At 39.2% G+C, this 21,190-nt stretch overlaps 1 protein-coding gene across 17 annotated transcripts in view; it reads left to right on the top strand.

The window, feature by feature from the left end:
- The window catches only part of DOCK9 (dedicator of cytokinesis 9), a 331,662-nt gene that overhangs the window by 115,190 nt on the left and 195,282 nt on the right, over positions 1-21,190 (top strand). For all 17 annotated transcript variants that reach the window (XM_075129522.1, XM_048854041.2, XM_048854093.2 and 14 more), the window contains 5 exons: positions 4,280-4,369; positions 6,042-6,124; positions 9,894-9,963; positions 15,087-15,182; positions 17,264-17,398. In XM_075129522.1, coding sequence (XP_074985623.1) covers positions 4,280-4,369; positions 6,042-6,124; positions 9,894-9,963; positions 15,087-15,182; positions 17,264-17,398 — 474 coding nt within the window. The remainder of the gene's footprint in view (positions 1-4,279; positions 4,370-6,041; positions 6,125-9,893; positions 9,964-15,086; positions 15,183-17,263; positions 17,399-21,190) is intronic.

The raw sequence follows: 21,190 nt of genomic DNA, 5'->3' as shown, positions 1-21,190 counted from the left end.
ATGTGCAACAATGAGAAGGCGGGGTAAACGTATGTTGCCTGCCCATGGTCCCATTAGGCGTTCTCCTCTCTCTCGCCTATTTTAATCTTGTTTCTAAATTGTGTGCAGTGTAGACTAAGCTTAAGTTGTCTCACTGGTTGTATTTTGGAAACATTGTAATTCTGCATTGACATTTTCTAAACAATTAAAAAAAATTGTTAGCATTAATATTAAAATACCATTGACGTGATGGCAAGTAGTTCACAGCCACGGAAACAAAAGGCATGGACAGTCAAAGAAAAACTGGAAGCTTCGGACAGACTGAAATGAGGAATGAGCCAAGCAAAGGTCTCAAAAGAACTAGGAGTAGGGGAATCAACATTAAGAGGGTGGATCAAAGATGAGGAAAAATTACGATCCATGCTCATTGAACTGGATGAAAGTGAGAAGACCTGGAAAGGAAGCGCCTAAAAACTGCCCAGAATAACCAACTAGATAGAGCAGCATTTACGTGGTTTACCCAAGAACACTCTGATGGCACACCAATTTCCGGTGACTTTATAAGGAAGCAAGAGGAGAAATTGAAGAAAGATCTCGATTTTTAGACACTCGGGCGAGGATGCTTCTGCACATCAAGGTAACGCATTTAAAGCTAACAGTGGATGGCTTAATCCTTTTAAAAAGCATCATGGCATTTGGCAAGTCACAATTTCAGGAGAGACGTGCTCCGCAGATATAAAAGCTTGCGATGAATACCCGCTAGAGTTACAAGGGATCATCATCGAGGGTGGCTATGCTCCGGAGCAAATCTGTAACACTGATGAAACTGGCTTACTTTACCGTATGCTGCCGGATAGAACACTTGCTTCTAGGACCGAAGAACAAAAGGCTGAAGGTTTTAAGGTGGTAAAAGAGAGAGTAACAATACTTTTCTGCGTGAATAAAACTGGTTCACATAAAGTTAAACCTCTGTGCATAGGCAAATCCAGGTCACCTAGGGCTTTCCACCATAAGAACATGGATTTGCTTTCATTCATCTCCATTCAAAAAATGCCTGGATGACCTCGGATATTTTCGAGGAATGGTTTAATAAATATTTTGTACCAGCTGTCCGGAGCCACCTGTGCAGACAAAACCTGGAGCCAAAGGCATTGCTCCCACTTGACAACTGTACCGTCCGCCAACCCCTCAGTTGAGTCCTTAACGAGCAAAGACGGGAAGATAAAGGTGAGCTACCTTCCTAAGAACACAATGTCCAAAGTACAGCCCCTTGGTTAAGGCATTATAGCCACATTTAAAATGAACTATCGTAAAGCCTTAGTAAAGAAAATTGTTGAGGACAACAGTAGCATAACAGATGTAATCAAGAAATTGAATTTGTTGGATGTATTTGACTTAGGCAAGACAGCCTGGCTAGGAATCACTCCATCAGTGACAGAGAAATGTTGGTATCGTGGTCTCAAAAGTGCTTTTGTCACTGAAAGCAACGACAACCAAGATGAGGAAGAAGACAAAGATGAGAACAACTTTGAAGCTTTTACGGAAGAAGAGGCCATAGGGGCAGAATGAGTTTACAGGGAACTTATGGCTCAAAGTGGGATAGCTGATGTTCAAGAGTGGATGGAGGTGGATGCTATGTGTCCAACCTATGAACGACTTAGAGATATAGATATAATTCATAATGTTGTCCCTCAACCACTTGGTGCCTCAGAAAATGTGTCTAACCCTGAGGATAGTGATGAAGAACCCTTGGAGCCACCGCCCAAAGCTTCTGATGCGGTTGTAGGGTTAGAGATTGGTCTTAAGTGGCTAAAAAGCCAGGATGTGGATAGTCTGCAAATACTGCAGTTAAAATCCATAATTGACCTGGCAAAGAAGAAGGCTCGCATTAGCATGAAGTAACAAAGGATAACAAGTTTTTGTTTTTTTTTTAAATTAGAAAAATTTTAAGGGGTGCATCTTAAATAAGAAAGCATCTTGTACACCAAAAAAAGGTATTTACCATTTTATCAATGTCTCTAAAACCTGATTACTTTACCTTTTTTAGCTTCATTTTAACCTTCTCTATAAGTAAAAACTCCCATCTCCAAAATGTTTTCAAACTATTTAATAGTTAACAGTTCATATTACTTAACAATCTACGTATAACATAGTTGGCTAAGTGACAAAGTGGCCCATGCTCCTATTTGCTAAAATACCAAAATCCTTTTTTACAACAATTTGTAAGGATGTGTATTTAAAAGCGTTTTGATATTTTATGTGAATTTTGCATTTTCCGAAGCATTACATACAGACCAAACGATTTATGTATGATGAAACCCAGCCCACATGGTTGCATTTAGCAGTGTTTAGTACCTGTGTTGTTAATATGCTGCATCTTTTAAGTAAGCTTATAAAAGCTTATTGTTGTAATTAAAGGAGATACAATTTAACTATTGTAGAACAGATTTATTTACTGCATACACCGTGTTAGTTCTAACAAAAATGATTTGCTGACTATTAATGGAAATGCTCGAGGCCAAAGCAAGTTCAATATAACGTGGTTTCACCTATAACGCGGTAAGATTTTTTTGGCTCCCAAGGACCGCGTTATATCGGGGTAGAGGTGTATCTAAAACAATATACAATTTATTAGAATTTGAAAAAGTACATAGGCAACAAAAATCATTTAGGGTATGGAACAGCTTTCATATGAGGAGAAATTAAGACTCGGACTGGTCAGCTTAGAAACAAAATGACAAAGGAGGGCGTTACAGTGGAGGTCTATAAAATCATGAATGGTGTGGAGGTCAAAAAGGAAGTGTTTACCCCTTCACATAACACATGAACCAGGGGTCACCCAATGAAATTAATAGGCAGCAGATTTTAAACAACATAAGGAATACTTCATCATACCAGTCAACCCCGGGAACTCATTGCCAGGGGATGTTGTGAAGCCAAAAGTATAACAGGCTTAAAAAAATTAGGTAAGTTCATAGGGAATACGTCCATCAGTGGCTATTATCCAAGATGGTCAGGGATGCAACCGCATACTCTGGGTGTCGCTAAGTCTCTGAGTACCAGAAGCTGGGATTTGGATGCCAGGGAATGGATCACTTGATAATTGCCATGTTCTGTTAATGCCCTCTGAAACATCTGACATCAGCTACTGTCAGAAGACAGAATACTGGACTAGGTAGACCATTGGTCTGACCCAGTGTGGCCATTGTTATGTGAGTCCAGTAGTTTCATGTGAGTATAAAATACATATATTCCCCCCCCACCCATCCCCAAAATAGAAAGTGTTTTAGGTAGTTTTGTAAACCCTTCTCTTTTTTTTGGTAAAGGCCAAATTTTGGTTGTAATAGTTGTTGTATCAGTCCATTTGTACCATTAACACAGTAGATTTAACCTCTCTTTAAAATCACTCAAATCTGTCTCATACTCTACTATTCTTTGGGAACTGTGGGACTGATCCAAAGCCCACAGAAATAAATGGGACAGTTTCAATGGGCTTTGCATTTGCTTATATTATTCTTTTAAAACCAAAACAAACATATCTAGTAAAACCACAAACACAAAAAGAAGTGCAGTCCATGTTCAGGGTGCAAATTATATTGTACATTAAACAATTACAGTATCAGTCACTTCCTAGCCACACTTATTTACAGATCCAGACTAACACGGCTACTCTTCTGATTCTTTACACTTATTTAGTTAGTTAATGTTAATGTTTAAAAAAAATCAAATATTTCTCTTCATTATAGGTTTTAAGACAGTTCTCTCTGTCATATTATTCCTCTACGGATTCTTTGCTCTTCTTTTTTTGGTAAGAGGTGCTGTGGTTGGTTGGATTCAACTTCAGGATTAAAATCAGGATTTGAGACCAGAGGTCAGCTTGAGATACATGCTGCTTTTTTGTTCTCCAGAATCTAAGCTTTCATTTAAAAAAAAAAAACAAAAAAATACTGTCTGGTTATGGTTACTGAGAGATCCTCAAAAAAAAATTGTGTAAATGTGTATCTACATTTGCAGAACCCCCAAAAATGACTAAGGCATTAAGTGCCTCGTTCATCTTAATGGGTACTAAGTCAGATTCCCAGAGATAATACTTTAAATATCAACATTATTAGCAATTTCAGTGCTTCAGCACATTTTAGGTATGTTGGTATAAAAGGTGCTTTATTGTTCAGGGAATTTTATCTTTTGTGCTTCAATTCGTTTTGTCAATATAATTCAGAGCGACAGGGACTGGATTTCATTACATTTTACTTGTCTTTTATTTGATTGAAGTTCTCAGTCTATTTTTTGTCATTAACAGACAGCATTATTGAAACGTCAGGGTCGATATATATGCTCTACTGTTCCTGAAAACGCAGAAAAGGAAGCTCAAACCTTGTTTGTAACTGAGGTACCATTTATATTTTTGTGTGTGTGTGCGCGCGCATGTAACTAGTTAAGTTGTCTACTTGCTTCCACAGATTAAATTTCAATAGGGCTGAAAAAATTTACCCAATGCTTATTGGCATCTAGTTCTTAAAAAAGACAGGGGTCCCCAGATAGGTTTAAAGGCAGAAACTCTGTGATCCCTCTCTTAGCTGCTGGAAATGAGGGGTGATGTCTTAGCATCTTACATGGGAGCAATCTTTCGTATCAGGTATGGCTAATAGGAGTCTGAAACTTCTCACCCTGTCTCCTCTCTTGGCTCTTTTGGGTTGTTGGGGGCTTTTCCCTTCCTCCCTTCTGTTTCACCGCTGTGTAGCTCCTCACAGTTTTCCCATCCACAGCAAAGTGAAATTGGCAGGATTCCGGTCAGTGTCGCTGCTTCAGAATAACATTGGGAAGGAACTATGGAGCTGACCAGAGACTGGTTAATTTCACTTTGTTGCTGACGACTTCCACCTATTGACCAGAAGAAACTTTATTCGCCGCTGGCAAGACCAGTTTTCAAGTATTTATATCGTAGTAAAATTGGTGGTAATTATACTGTTTTAGGAACAAGTTCAGGGCACAGACAAGCCCTCTCAAACCTTTGTGTTTTGTCCCTACGGTCTGAATATTTTGGTTCTGTCAGTTATTTATATCTTCTGTTCTTTGCAAATGAGGCTTATGTATGGAGTATGTCACAGTAGAGTATATTTGGTGGCGGGGGCTGGTATGCATGAGTTAAATCATGAATTTTAATGAAACATCTAATTAAACACACTTTAAAGAGTTATTGCCTAGTAAATGTTGACTTTGTATTTTACAAACAATGTATACAACTGCATTGGAAATATGGAGTACATTTGCGTGTGTGTGTGTGTGTTCATATGATGTCTAAAAACTTCAAGTATTATATAATACTGTCTCTTGCAAGATACTTGAATGTTTTTTATGCTACTTCTGCTAAAACCAAGATAAATTTGTCTGTTAGTTACAGCAACATGGGTGGAGTAAAATGATACTTCCTGTGATCTGGTCCAGAACAGAATGACATAATTGCTTTTCAACAGCTGCAAGCATGCAGTTTAGATTCAAAACATTCTTTTAGTTTGGGTTAAAAATATAAAATTGAGTACTTACAATCATAACATAGATTTTAGTTCTTCCAGGATAGAAAGTACTGAGTTGATCCTGCTATTTTGATAGTACATCTGTATTTTTAGGCTAAATATACTAAAGATGTTTTATCATGTTGTTTCCACCTACATTTAGCTTCTTTGCTTCTCAGGAACTTGGAGGTGATGTTTTTATTTCAGATGACTAGTCTATTATTTTCTGAATTTATAAGTTCCTTATGCTTTTAGCATTTGTTTCCAGCAACTAGTTCATTTGACATAAACACACTTTTGTTTGTTCAGCTTCTGAATCTGAACATTCACCATACTGGTAAGATAAATTTAATGTTTAACAAAAGAAACAAAATGTGACATTCACAGAATAAACATTTATAATGCATTTGAACTTGCAGTGCTTTCCAGGTAACTATAATAGTTCACAAACAACTGTAATGTAAGAGAGCCGTTACATGTATTTAAGGAATGCTTTGAGCTAAACTTACTTAATTTGATGTATTATGGCATTTGTTTCCATTGAAATAGTGCATCAAAACCTACAACTCAGACTGGCATGTTGTTAATTATAAATATGAAGACTACTCAGGAGAGTTTCGACAGCTTCCAAAGTGAGTAAATTATCTGATACTGTTACAGATTTTGTAGTTGCAGAAAAACTTTATACATATTTTTATGACAGAATGGGTCATAAAAAGGTCATTTCATGTAATATAGAACCTCAGATCTAGCCTACCAGTGTTAATACTCTGTACTGTACCCTGAGGTTTTCAGGGTGGAATTCATATTGGTTAATTTTTTTTAGCCTTTTGAAGATATAAAAAGCTGTTGAAATGTTATCTGGAAAATGATCATAATAAAGCTGCCTTGGCAATTGTGGGACAAGAAGAAGAAGAACTTGGATTACTGATAATGTAAACATAAAACTGATCATTAAAATATGGTGTGAGTTGTTTTACGATACTGTGCCAATATACATTCTTTTCAGCATTGATGGCAGCTTCAACAACTTTTCACACGCTTGGCACAGAACCTTTATATTTCTCTCTCTCTCTCTCTCTCTCTCTCTCTCTCTCTCTCTCTCACACACACACTCTTAACAGAGAATGAATGCAATTTTTTTATGTTTGTAGAGCATTGTAAGAATACATAGCATTTAAAAACACAGACAAAAGATGTTTGGAGTCTGCATGGAAAGGAGTATTAATGAAAGACAGGCATTGCTTTTCTGAAACTAGGATTTTGTCTCTTTCCATCTTTGTGGTGGGGACACACATTTTCTAGGATGGAGGTTTAAAGTAAAGAGATCAGTCCTCTTCCTGAAATTGCCTGTGGAGAGGCTCACAGATGTTGCATGCCTCACGGGTCCTGAACCATTTAAAAGTAGGTAACTGATGAGGTCATATGCCTATGTCAGCTATAGCTCAGTGGTTTGAGCATTGGCCTGCTAAACCCAGGGTTGTGAGTTCAATCCTTGAGGGGGCCATTTAGGGATCTGGGGCAAAAACTGGGGATAGGTCCTGCTTTGAGCAGGGGGTTGTACTAGATGACCTTCTGAGGTCCCTTCAAACCCTGATATTCTATGAAAGGAATAAAAAGCCAGAAAAAGAAATGCAGTGTAAGGAAAGTAAAGAGGAGAAGAAGAATTATGACAAGGCCATTAGTGAGATATATATTTCAACTACTGGACCTAAATTCTGCAGCAAGTATCTCCTTTTCTGAAGTGATCCGGTGCTGAATTATTTGAGAAACATGTCTCCAAGTAGATGAAAATGGAGGTTTTTTTATTGAATTAACTATGAAAATGAATAATACAACTTGTACAGTATTTCTTTTGTTACATACTTTTTTTGCTGACCCAATATTTTCAGCATGTCACACAATTTTTTTGTATTGACAACACCACAACTAAGCTGCAGAAGTTTTCAGAGGGAAGCTTTTAACAAATGAGAAGATACAGGAGGTGATTCAGGTTTTTGTCACCCAAGGGTTACTGTTGGCATTGGTGAAAGGATCTTCCTTCTTTTCATATTTGGGCACCGGTGGATGTGGCTTGAAAGTTTTATTTTTATTTATTTTTATATTTTGTGTGCCTTGAACTGCTAGTTCTTCTACCTCTGCAACCCTTGACATCAACCAACTGCCACCTTTTCCCTATCCCAATTCTGTCCTACTATTTATTGCTGCAGATGAAAACAGGGCAAAAGCATGTAAGCTGAATGTTCCCTCTAAAATTATCAGTGAAATTGCTGAATATTTTTACAGTTAAAATTTTGCTCTTAGACCTTAGAGTTAACATGTTGTGGTGAATAAAGGGATTCAGTTTGCTAGCAGATGCTTTTTGATTTGTTAGTAAGAAGGGTCTACTAAGTGTTTCACTAAGTACTACATTGGCTTGAATGTTTTCTTTGCAAATGCGAGGGTTAACCTTTTTTTTATGTAATTTTTTTAAGAAGAAAAGAGCTTAATTCAGAATTGAGCTAGAAATTCTGTGTCCTTTTTTTAATTTAGGAAATAATTTGAAAATTAATGCCTTTGGACAAATGATATTGTATCTGAATTATCCTTCTCCTCCCCAACTCTAGGTCCCGTTTGTCCTGCAAATTCACTTTATTCATCATGTTTTTTTTCCTACTCGTATGGCTTCAGCCACTCCTTCATGTACCTAGGTAGCTTTTCTGCTGCCTTTTATTAGTTCTCGTCCCGTAACTTTTCCTTCTAGCATTGTCTTTTTTGAGATGTTGTTTTAATTACATTTCCAAATACTTGATCTCAGGTTAATTAAATGTGATCAGTATAATCACCTTCACAATATTTGGTCTTTTTAATCTCTAATGTTGATTAATAATTTCTGTTTGAAGGCCTCCAACCTTTTAAATCTGTGTTCAGGACTTTTATTTTTACTGTAACAAACTGAATTGTCAAATGACAGATAATTTAAAAAGGATGAATAAATTAAATGCTTCTGTATGAAAATTGGTGAATGTTTCTTGCCTGGTTCCCTTGGGGATTCCCAAAAGGCAACTCAAACCCAGGATAATTTATGGTGCAATGGCTACAACATTATATTCTTTTTTTATTAAATAAATAAATGAAAAATGAGAATGAATTGAATCTTGGCAGCAAAGGGTGACTGTAGCTGCTTGGCCTGGCCATCCTTCTGTTCTCCTGATTGGCAGATCCCCAGGTCAAAACTTCTGCCCAGCTAGACAAACCATGCGACCCACGAAACCTTGGACATGTGGTTTGGACCAAACTGTTCTACAGCCTCAGAGAGGGTTCGAGCTGTCACTGAAACAGACTTAGGCAGTCTCCAGCAGTCTTAGTCCCAGTTACACATGGAATCTCACTATTCTGGAAAATATGTGCCAGTTTGGGGGTAACTGCACCTTTGACACCCCCCCCCCCCATTGTTCTAGGAATGCTGTTCAGGTTTCAAGCCTTTAGTCTTCACCCCTCTCTGGGCAAGGACCTGTGTCCTTTCTCTCCAGACTGGAGTTTTTGGCAGCAGTTACTCCCGGACCCTTCATTGTGATGCACCCAAAAGCCAGTCTGCCTAAATCTGAGTCTGTTTAAACTCAGTCTTTATAACTGAAGTTCACTCTGTCTCTTGCCTCTCCTCTGGCATTGCTTTAAACCAGTATATGCAAATCACCCTGGGGACTGGTACTTCCCTAGCGCTCTTCACAATCTTGGGGACTGTAGTAATCACCCCCCACTGATTTTACCTGAGGAGCTGTAGTAACCCTCCCCTTATTGAGTTGTATACAGTCCCTGGCCCACAATGGTACATAAACATTCATAAACTTAATACAATATGGTCCCTAAAAGTACTGCGTGATATCTGTCACAATATGCTCCTCCCCACCTGCAGTCCTGACCCTAACAAATGACTAAATATACTCTACCTCCACCCACTAAAGACTATGACTGCCCTCAAAGTTGCAACACAACATAGTGGAACTTGTGGAGACTCAAATGTGGTTCTTGATTGACCCAAACTAAAAACCCAATGATTAATCAGTATAACATACGTTCAGAAATTAAATGCAAATACAGTATCTCAAAGTTAAGGATTTGACTGCTTGTCCTAAATCCTGTTCCCAGTCCAGAGGGGAATAGAAGGGAAAATTATGGTGCAGCAGCAGGAGAGCACTTACTCAGTCTAAGGCAGCTCTCCTCAAGCCAATAAGAAGCCTGGGCAGAAGATGCAACTGTGGAAAATGGCTTAGGTGAATTCTGTTCCACCAAGGAACACATATTAATGCCTATTAATAGTGAGATTTATATTTTCCTTTCAGAATAATTGTAAAAGGTTGGCTACTGAATGATCATATAAGTGATCAGAAAATATCTGAGTATTAAGTTTTCTTTCTTTAGCAAAGGGACCAAATCAGAGAAACTTCCAGTTCATGTATATGAAGTTGATGAAGAAGCAGATAAAGATGAGGTGAGCAGATAATAATCTATTTCTTTCTATTCTGTAAGATTATTTCATTAGAAATAGTCTTTTAAATGTTTATATCAAGTAAAAATAGAGGTTTAATTGGATAGTCATTTTAGACTTTAAAAAAGGTTTGAAAGTGGGAAATCTATAAGTGCACTGGATGCTGGTTTTTAACCAGTCTTGTGTTCCCAATGTCTGTCATATGCATGGAGGAGAAATTCTGATTGAGAGAATGGGTTTGTGTTGGAGGTGAGGGGATTATAATTGGTGAGGACTGGTTTACACGCAAACTTGCACCAAAATAACAAAATTTGCTTTCATGCAAGTCTGTGTGGACACTTGTTTTGAAATAAATGTTCCCTTTCAGTGTAACTTACAACTGAAGCAAAGTGGGATTAGAACAGTTTTATTCCAAAATAAGAAAGTCCGTGTACATACGTGTACACACACACACACACTTGCACCTGAATAACCAAAAAAGAAAAGATTAAAAATATTTAGTTACTTTGGTGTAAGTCTGTATGTAGACCGGTTCTGAGAATGTTAGAGAAAGCAGGAACTAATCAAAAATGGCTGAAACCTTTTTAATTATTTTCCTTCCAATCCTCTGCTTCCTGAGAACAGTGATTTCAGTAGTGCCAACTGGTTTAAAGAAGGTTTTGAACTTCAAAATATGTTTTTCAGCAAAAAACCTCTTTCTGTTGACAGTATACATTACATAGTTTTTATCGTGCTATATTTTAGAACAAAGGGAGTGAATGTTGAGGCTGGTGCCTTCTTATCTCATAAATATTTCAACTCCCTTCTAGCACTGCGAAAGCCTTCAAGTAAGCTAACTCAATTTTGTATTTCTTATCAGATAAGTACTGCTGATAGTAATGCTCATGACTTACATAGTGCTTTTTAATCTTCAAAATACTCATAATCATTAATTAATTGTGTGTAAAATAGAACTAGTCCTTGATTGACTCAGTGGTGCAATAATCCAAGCCTAGTGGTTCGGTCGATAGGACACGGAATGAGAAGTCAGAAGATTTGAGTTCCATTCCTGCTTTGGCACTGATGTGCTTGGTGACCTAGAGCAAGTCACTTCACTTGTCTGTGCCCAAGTTTCCCCATCTGTAAAATGGGAATAATATTTCTAGAGTTCTTTGAGGTGAGATAAGACCTAAATATTATTATTTCTGAAGTCTAGCATTTCTGATATCACAGTTCATCACCACAAAAGCTGTTTAGATACCATTAAATGAATCAGGTGGCAAAGGAGCCTGAGTGTGAATAAGAAAAAATCAACTTTGCTACAATAGTTATAGTATTTCCGAATAAAGTTAAACAGGTGTAGGAAAAATACCACAACTCAAATACTGCAGTGTAATAAAATTTTGAATGGCAATCGCTCTAGAAGATGTCTGTTTATACATAAATGCCTCTGCAAACAATAATAATAGGAAAAGATATCCAGAAAAAATGACTTCATTGGACACTTAAAAAAAGTGCCAAACAATACACAACTTCATGGATAAAACTGACCAAATAGAGCAAAAGGTTTTTCTTCTTTTGGACTGTAAGATAGGTTTTTTGTGGGTAAAAAAAGTTCCTTTGTAAAATGATTTTTAGACACAAAGCATGTAGAAAACAAAGTTATTAAGTTTGCAGATAATGGAAAAAATTAATGAAGAGCAAATAAGGAACAGTGATATCAAATTGAAAAGAAATGCACATGTACCAATAAAAGGATTTGGATAATTCAAGCTATTGGGTCAGCAGATAGCAAATGCTGTTTGATGTAGGTGAATTTTAAAATCAGCCTGAGAGTGAGGAATGAAGCTAGGGTGTAGGTGATTGTTTGAACAATAATCTGTTCAGAAGTAGGGTTTGGATCTTATTGTGGAAAAATCATTGAAAACATAAACCTAGCATGCAACAACAATGCGAACGGGGAAATGAGCCTATAATCTGTAGGAAACAGGAAGCGAATTTTCAATGCAAAAGCATTGTGCTGTTGGCCAGGGACTGTGCCTTCCTTTGAATTAACAGATGGAGCAGTATAAAAGTGCATTAGCTTTTCACCTCGGGAGACTGAGTTCAAACTTTCTTATTTTCAAATGGTGGAATAGGTGAACACACACTAATTCAGTTTCTACCACAAAAACATTACACAGTTCAGCAGAATTGGCAAACTCAGGTCAACAGAGGCCTGGAACTAGAAAAACAAAGTTGTGTTAAGTCAGAATTTAGGCCTGGTCTGTACTGAAAAGTTAGGTCAACCCAGCTATGTTGCTGAGGGTGTGAAAAATCCACACCCCTGAGTGCCATAGTTAAACTGACCTAACCCCTGGTGTAGACAGTGCTAGGTTGATGGAAAAATTCTGAATCTCGGGGAGGTTGATTACCTCTGCTAATGGGAGAATCCCTCCGGCTGGCATAGGTAGTATCTACCCTGAAGTGCTACAGCAGGGGTTCTCAAACTGGGAGTCAGGACCCCTCCGGGGGTCATGAGGTTATTACATGGGGGGTCGTGAGCTGTCAGCCTCCACTCCAAACCCTGCTTTGCCTCCAGCATTTATAATGGTGTTAAATATTTTAAAGTGTTTTTAATTTAGAAGGGGGAGTCACACTCAGAGGCTTGCTACATGAAAGGGGTGAACAGTACAAAAGTTTGAGAACCACTGTGCTACAGTGATGCAGCTACACTGCTGTATCCTTTCAAATGTAGGCAAGCCCTTAGATACCCCTTCTCTTTTAATTTGTGCCAGAGAAAAGAGGGAGCTTGTAGTTGGAAACAGTGTTCCTCAGATGACTTACTGAGGTATTTATAACATACTAGTGCTGAGATACCAGAGTACTTTTCAAAGCAGTGGGCAGGGATTTGCGAGATTTTGAGTCGGGCTAGTGAATGTTAACATTTGATGGTAGGTCTCCTATGGCCCAACAGGCTAGGGGTGACTGGGACTAGGGGCCTGACCAGGAGCAAGCAAGCTCCTTAGTGAGACAAGGAAAGAATTGAGGCCTACTCAGAAATAATAGTAGTCCTGTGGGGGACTGCTGGACTGCCACCACCCTAAAACCATGTTGACTGGCATTTATGAATATATAGATTTAAGATTTAATTGTGCAGCCCTCTGCACATTTTTCTGGCTCCTAGCACACATGTATAGGGTGCTGTTAGCCAGAATGAATATGCACATTAATGGAGCTTTTAAAAGAATTGTTGTTCTGTTTTAGTCTGTGGTACTAAACAATGTTAATTTGAAACAGTCCCCTGTAGATATGCAAACTTCCATCCCATGCCCACTTGATAACTGGTTTGTTACTTCTTGATATCCACATGTGTTAGAGACTATTTCCCTCCTCTCTGTGCTTCTCTAGAGGGCTGAAACTACCCCTTCTAGTCCTCATTCATTCATTCTTTTGTCCTAACAGAATGGTTACCTCAGCTTGACATGTGGTGCTACACTTGAAGACCACTCAAGCTTCAGCTAGTAGTGACTTATTTAACAGTGCTTCTTGTATGGGGCTTGTTACATTTGTGCTCCTTAGAATGTTCTGTTTTAAAATTAATTTTTGGGTGCAATTAAAGGTTTGGTTTTAAACCCAAAAGCCCTTGATAGCTTGGGTTCTGTTTATCTGAGGTACCTCATCTCTCATGTTACACCGGGACAACTGACATAATCTGGGACACTCAAGTTTGCAGTCCCTAAAGCTTTGTATATCTGAAGAATTTGCCAGGCATTCTCACATACATCCTCCCTGGTTTGGGCTACTGTGAAAACAAATCAGGCTCATGCTCCTGTGGCTCCACAGGCTTCAAGTCTTCTTCTGGTATTCGTTTAAGTCCTGGGCATAATCTTCCAAGCAATTAATGGATCAAGACCTATTTACATTTACAACTGTATTTTCATCAATGAATCCTTAAATCCTATGCTCCTCTGTCCTGGACTTTGATATGCATTGTTCCAAAGTGTGTGAAACCTGGGGACAAATCGTTCTTGGTGGAGGGGATCCACCTATGGCATGAATTTCCAGAGGAAGTAAATGAGTCCGTGGTTTGACCATCTTTAGGAAATGCTGCAAAACCTTCTTCCTCTTTGACAAAACCTTTCCACCATAACAAGAATGACATTCACAACACTGACATACACTCCCTCCTCCCAAAACAACAACAAAATTGGACCTGAAACTAAAATTAAAAAAAAATCCCTACCCAAGCAGACTTTCTATTCAGGGGTGGGCAAACTTGTTGTCCCAAGGGCCACATCTGGGTGGGGAAATTGCATGCAGGGCTGGGGCAGGGGGTTGGGGTGCAGGAGGGGGCTCAGAGCAAGGAGTTGGGGCAGAGGAGGGGTGTGAGGTACATGAGGGGGCTCAGGGAAGGGGGTTGGGGTGCAGGAGGGGGCTCAGGCCAGGGGTGTGGAGTGCGGGAGGGGGTGCAGAGTGCAGCAGGGGGTTGGGGTGAGGGGTGCAGGAGGGGTTTGGGCTTCGGCCCAGTGCCGCTTACCTGGACTGGCCCCCGGGGTGGCAGCAGCACACACCGGGGCCAGGCTGCACCACTGCTGAAAGTGGCTGGCACCAGTTCCAGGGAGGGGGGGGGTAGAGGGCTCCATGAACTGCCCTTGCCTATGGGTACCTCCCCTGAATCTCTCATTGGCTGCGGTTCCCCATTCCTGGCCAATGGGAGGTGTGGGGGGCAGTGCCTGGAGGCGAGGGCAGCGGACGGAGCTGCAGGGATGTGGTGCCAGCCACTTCTGGGAGCAGCGTCAGGCCGCAGCGCCACAGGGTGGCAATCCCACAGACCGGATCCAAAGCCTGAGAGGCCAGATCTGGCCCACAGGCTGTAGTTTATCCACCCTTGTTCTATACCCTGAAAATGGAAAACAGAGGATTCATGAAATGCAGTGAGGACTTAACTATTGCTAACGGATTTTATGTGAAAGGTGCTCAGATACAATGGTAATGAGCAACAGTATAAAATCCTAAAATAGAGTTTTGAAGATTGTTATGATAATTTGACTACCTAATTGTAAGTTCAATTGTAAGAAGTATATGAAAGTTCATAAAATGTTACAATAATCTATCACATCAATTGTTGATGGAAAGCAGTTTCAGTTTGTGCAATTTTGTTTTAGGATGCAGCATCTCTAGGATCTCAGAAGGGTGGGATAACCAAACAAGGATGGCTGTACAAAGGCAATATGAATAGTGCAATCAGTGTAACTATGAGGGTAAGTTTACTGTGCCACACTAAAAGATGACTGTTTATAGATATTTAATATTTCAGTGTGATTCTTCTCTGAAGAGTAGATATGTATACTTTGCTTTTGTTAAAAAGAACATAGGGTTAAGAAGGAGAAGCTTCTGCTTACCTTATAGTAGCAAAATATAAAATTAAACAGAGAAGACTCCTGAAGACACACACTCTCAGACCAGGTCTCTTAAGAAAGCAGGTGTTGTTTTTACAGTCACTTTCAGATTAGAACTGTACTGAAAAGTGTAATTGTGATCAGAAAAGTGACCACGTAATATGGAACCTTCTTATTCTGATCACCTCCCTTTTGTATGTTGAGTCTGTTTTGCTTGCTTTATTTTTAACATTAGATAATTTCTAATTGCTTTTATTAGGACCACAGTACCGCCTTACAGATATATGGAGAGTTAACTAAGATCTGGTTATAAAATCTTACTGGCGTAATTGAGAGAAATGGATAATCAACTTGACTTTCTGATCCCATGCAGGACTGGCAGCTAACATAATTTGTGAAACATTTCATTTATACAAAATTTGTGCATTTTACAGATCCATTGAGAGAAACATGGAACTCTATGATGCACTTTCTATAGTAACTTCAGAGTATAACCTTAAAATCCATTACCATTCATATTATTATTTGTATAATGTATGTTTTATACATGTTTAGTTTTTAAGTGGTGGGGCTGACTTTAAACTTACAGCCAATATCATGATATGATTCATAAATTGCTCACTCCCATCCCTGTTTTATCAGTATAATGAAACTTTCCCCGTTGGAAAATTAAATGGATGTAATTTTATTTGTGTGTGTGTGTGTGTGTGTATATTAGGTTAAACAGAAAAAAGTTCTGTTTTTAAGCTGTGTGCACTGATGGCGTATTACATTATTAAAGCAAGTACAATAACTCCCCACTTATGTCCTCCCAGTTAACATTGTTTCGCTATTAGGACGCTGACCTATTAGAGAACATACTCCTTTAAAGTCCTGCAATGTTCCCATATAACAGCGGTCAGCAACCTTCGGCATGCAGCCCATCAGGGTAATCCCCTGGGGGCTGCAAGACTTTTTGTTTACGTTGACTGTCAGCTCCCAGTGGCCGCAGTTCACTGTTCCCAGCCAATGGGAGCTGTGGGCAGCAGCGGCCAGCATGTCCCTGCGGGGCCCCCCCTCCCACTTCCCGCAGCTTCCATTGGCGGGGAATGGTGAACTACGGCCAGTGGGAGCTGGGGGGGGGGGCTGTGCCTGCGGACAATCAACATAAACAAAATGTCTTGCGGCCCGCCAGCGGATTATCCTGATGGGCTGTGTGCCAAAGGTTGCTGACCCCTGCCTTACAATGTTCTTTAGCTCCAGCTCCTCCGCCCGCCTGGTGCTCCTGGCAGGGACTGGGTCAGGACGTGGGGGCTTGTCCCGCTCTGCCCATGAAGTGTTCCAGCCGAGGAGTGGATTGGGGGCTCAAGGGCTTGCCCTATTCTGCCCGGTGCTCCTGTCAGGGAGCGGGATAGGGGTGTGGGGCTTGCCCCATTCCGCCCGTCCAGGGCTTCTGCGTTGGGGCGCAGGAGCTTTCCCCATTCTACCTGTCCGGGGCTCCTGTCAGGGAGGGTGGTGGTGGTGTGGGGGCGTGCCCTGTTCCGCCTGCCTGGGGCTCCTGCTGGGGAGCAGGCAGTGACCCTGCTTCCCAGTTGGCATTCCGGGTGGGTGGAATGGAGCAAGCCCCCACCCTGCTCCCCCACTATACCCCTGCCTCAACCAAGCTTCATAATCATTATTGGTGAGTACAGTATTACATTGTTTGTTTAAAATTATTTAAAACTTAAACTGTATATGTATATATAATGTCTTTTGTCTGGTGAAAAAAATTTCCCTGGAACCTAGCCACCCCACCTATTTACATTAATTCTTATGGGGAAATTGGATTTGCTTAACATCATTTTGCTTAAAGTTGTATTTTTCTAGAACATAGCTAGGATGTTAAGTGAGGGAGTTACTGTATGGATTTTGAAATATGGAATTAATAGTACTGCTGTTAACAATGCTTTTTTTTTTTAAACTAGTCATTTAAGAGAAGATTTTTCCACTTAATCCAACTTGGTGATGGATCATATAATCTCAATTTCTACAAAGATGAGAAAATATCTAAAGAGCCAAAAGGATCAATATTTTTGGATTCTTGTATGGGGGTGGTTCAGGTAAATATAATTGTACTGGCTGTTTTTTATATATTGTGCGTGTAGATGATGAATTTATTAGACCAGAATTTTTCAAAATCTACATAATTATCCTGGGATATAATTAAACACATACTGCATGCTTTTTAAATAGTCACATAAACAGGCAGGTGCGCTACATGTTAGGAAGAAAAGTAGTTGGATTTTGTAGGTTGTGTTTTAAATTTCAAAGTGGTTGTTTCTGAAAATGGACAAAGTCACTGATTTATGTTGTGTGTTTATAAGAAACACATGGAGGCAAGTAGCAAGACAAATAAATGAAGAAAGCATGATGAATTAATGAAAGCATAAAATTAAGTTCTGTTACATTTTGTGTAGTTACATGGGCTGTAAAATATTTTGCATAGCTTCTTGTGTGGGATTTTAGTAGTGGGAGTGGTATCATATTCACAGCCACCCTTCCAGATGTTTTCACTTGACCTTTTTACTTTTTAAAAATAAATGTTTGAAGCAAAAGATACAACTCTTTGGCCCAAAAGTTTTGCTCGTAGCAAGAGCCAGAGGATTGGTTTTATGGAGTTGTGTTATATGTTTATAGTACAGTATGTATCTGTTTTGTTAGACAGAGCAGACCTGGAGACAACTGGGTTTTTCGGCTCTTAGCATTAATTCCTGAATCTGGACATAGTAACCTTTGTGGAAAGAATACATCTATAAATTATTTTGTATATGTATTTCCTTTCTTCCTTGCATAAACTTGTATAGAGGCTTAAAAAGTTCCACCCAAAATTATTTTCTAAATAGCACAAAAATATTTGAATAAATCGATAATGTAAACTTGGCTATAAAAGCCTTGTATTTGTAACACAATTACTTATGCATCAAGTTGATAAGATGATGTGATTTTACCGATATTATCTTGGTTTAGAAAGTTAGTCCTGGCTAAACCCACTAAAACTGTAGTTTGGTTCAAATTTAAATAGAACACAGAAAAGAGCAATAAAAGGGCATCGTGACCAGAAGTCTATCTGCCATGTACCTCTTATTCACTCTTTCCCTGCCCTTCCCTATATCTTTGTCACCCCTGACTGAGATGATGTTAAATGCTAGCTCAGTTGTGCCAGTGCTGGGCCTGAAGCACATACTGTCCCCATAAACAAGAAGTCCCTTTCGCTGATTCTCCTTATGGTACTGTGATATAGATGACGGGGTGCAGTCTAGAATATTCCATCATTCATAGCATGGTGGAGCACTAAGACTCGGTAGGAAGCAGCTGGCGGGGACGAGGCACATGGGCCCACTAGGAACAGATGGGCTTGAATTTTTCACTATGAATGTATATTGTGCAGAGGGAAGTGGCAAAGAGCAGACACAATATAGGGAAGGAAAGGTTGCCCACCAAGTGACAGTATGTCAGTCAGTCCTCCCTCTCAACCAAACTCTGTTGTTCCTCACTCTTTGGCTCCAGTGACTTAAACTGAAATCTGAGTGCATTGTCCTGCCCCCCAGTTAGTTTTTTTTTTTTTTTTTTTTAAATCTCAGCATCCTAATCTTCAAATTCCAAAGGACAGAAATAGCTCATAAATATGAGAGCAGAGTTTTTCTTCCTGCTTTAGTCAAGTTTGTTAGTATTTACCATTATAAAGTTTTTGACCATTAGGAACAAACATAAAATCAAACTAAGCTGAAATTTGACCTGCAGCAAATTATTCTCCTCTGCCTCTTCTCCCGCCTGAACTTTTCCAACAAAAGTCCTCACTGTGTGTTTTGTGAATGACTGAGGAGCCTCTACTTTTGCCCATTCTAAAGTATCTTCCCTTGAAATCCTGTCCCAGGGTCTCATCTCTGTAGTTCAGGAGCCTTGTGGATAGGAGTTCCTTGTGGAGTGCTTACGCACTTTTGTCCAGAGGGTACTCTCATATTCTTACTGCCTTTATTTCCCCATTTCCCTGTTGCACCTAAGGTTGTGAGCCTGTACTCTTTTTATAAGTTATACTAGCATAAGGGGGGAAAAAACTTTTATAGACACTAAAAATCATAAACTCAGTAAAGACACTGGATTTTATGGCTCATTGTAACGGTCTGCAACCCATTAGTCCACCTTTAATCTATGACTGCAGAGATGTTAACAGCCCACTTCACTTTGAGTGGTCTCTTGCAACATGTGTTAACCCCGTATATTTAACAGTGTGTTCCACCTTGTATTTAGCTGTGACACTCTGAATACTTTTCCCGGACCTGAAGAAGAGCCCTGTGTAAGCTTGAAAGCTTGTCTCTTTCACGAACAGAAGTTGGTCCAATAAAAGATATTACCTCATCCACCTTGTCTCACAAACAAAAGACTTAGTTAAGGTTGCTCTCAGCAATAAACTAAATAATAAATTAGGAAATACAAAGTTAAGGATTAAAAATATGCAAAGATGAGCACTCTGAAGTTAGGAAATGCCAGAATGAACGTTGCCCATGCAACCTTAATTTTCCACCTTGTGTGTATGCATTCTGATATAGTTTTTAATTACACGCAGAAGTGATTATCTATGAAAAGTTTGGTGTAAGTGATTTGCCCAGCATCACATAAGAACTCGATAGCAGAAGCCGGGATAAAATCCAAGTCTCCAGAGCAGCATTTAACTGCCCTAACCATGAGGCTGTCCATTCTCTTTCTGCAGTCTCCTGCCTCATTCACTACAAACCTTCCAGCTTCTGCAGCAAAAAAGGCCAGGGGTCCTACAGACAACATACTCCTTCACTCCAAAGTTCCAATTGATCCTCAGAGTAGATCCATCCTGTATGCTGAATGAACCAGGGGTCTTGTGTGTATTTAAAAAAAGATAATGTATTTAAAAATTACCATAATGCATACTCACAAGGCGGCTGAATTAAAGTTGCATGGCAACATTCATTCTGGCATTTCTTAACAAGTGTTTCTTGTAACCTTTTAATTTCCTGATTTTTATGGTTTAGTTTATTAATAAAAGCAAATTTAATTAATGTTAAACAACATTTATTTGTGAATGTTCTTAGTTTTTAAATTGAAAATATTTTCTATATGTACTGTTTAATAAGGCACTTGCAAATTTTTTGTCTTCAGTGTATGTTTTATCGTCACGGTCTTTGTGATGCTCCTTATTTTACCACTGTGTCATGCTGACCAATGTTTTGAAAGTAAACTATATTCATAAACAAAATATGATTTTTTACTGCAAATTCTAAATAATACTTATTTTAAATTATGTAACAAGACTGAATAGGGACTCACTTTTATAATTTCCTGGTTTTTTAATGTAAATATTAAAGATATAGCCCCCAGTTTGTAAGAAGCATATAAATAATATATATGAAAAGGAGCTGTAATTTTATCTTATTTTCATGTAACCCTTTTTGAGGAAAGTAGCAAACAATTACCCTTTTAAAAGAAATCATGTAATTTACTACAGTACAAACTAAAGGAGTACAGTGGGAGGTTCTGAAAACACAATGTGCTTTTATGTCAGTTCTACTGTGACCTTTCTTTGTAATAATGTTAGTGTCGTCTGATGTAAATCAGTTATCACAGTCAGCTGTTGCCATGACAACCTGGGCCCTAGTGACACTTCCCAGAATGCCAGTGAACTGGAGTGAGTGCGTGACTGATAATCTGTGACGTCTCAGTATTGCCGCTCAGGAAGCAGCAGAAGACATAATTGTGCATAGTGTGTGTGTGGGAGGGAGGCAAAATCAGGCTTTTCTGGTTTTCCAGTTTCCCCAAATTTCCTGAAAACAGCCTTCAGACAAAACACACATGGAGACAATGACATAAATAATAATTAGTGG

Source organism: Caretta caretta, chromosome 1 (genome assembly GCF_965140235.1).
Source record: "Caretta caretta isolate rCarCar2 chromosome 1, rCarCar1.hap1, whole genome shotgun sequence".
In the NCBI taxonomy this organism is placed as follows: Eukaryota; Metazoa; Chordata; order Testudines; family Cheloniidae; genus Caretta; species Caretta caretta.
Note: the sequence above shows the minus strand (reverse complement) of the source record. Positions and strands in the feature narration are given on the sequence as shown.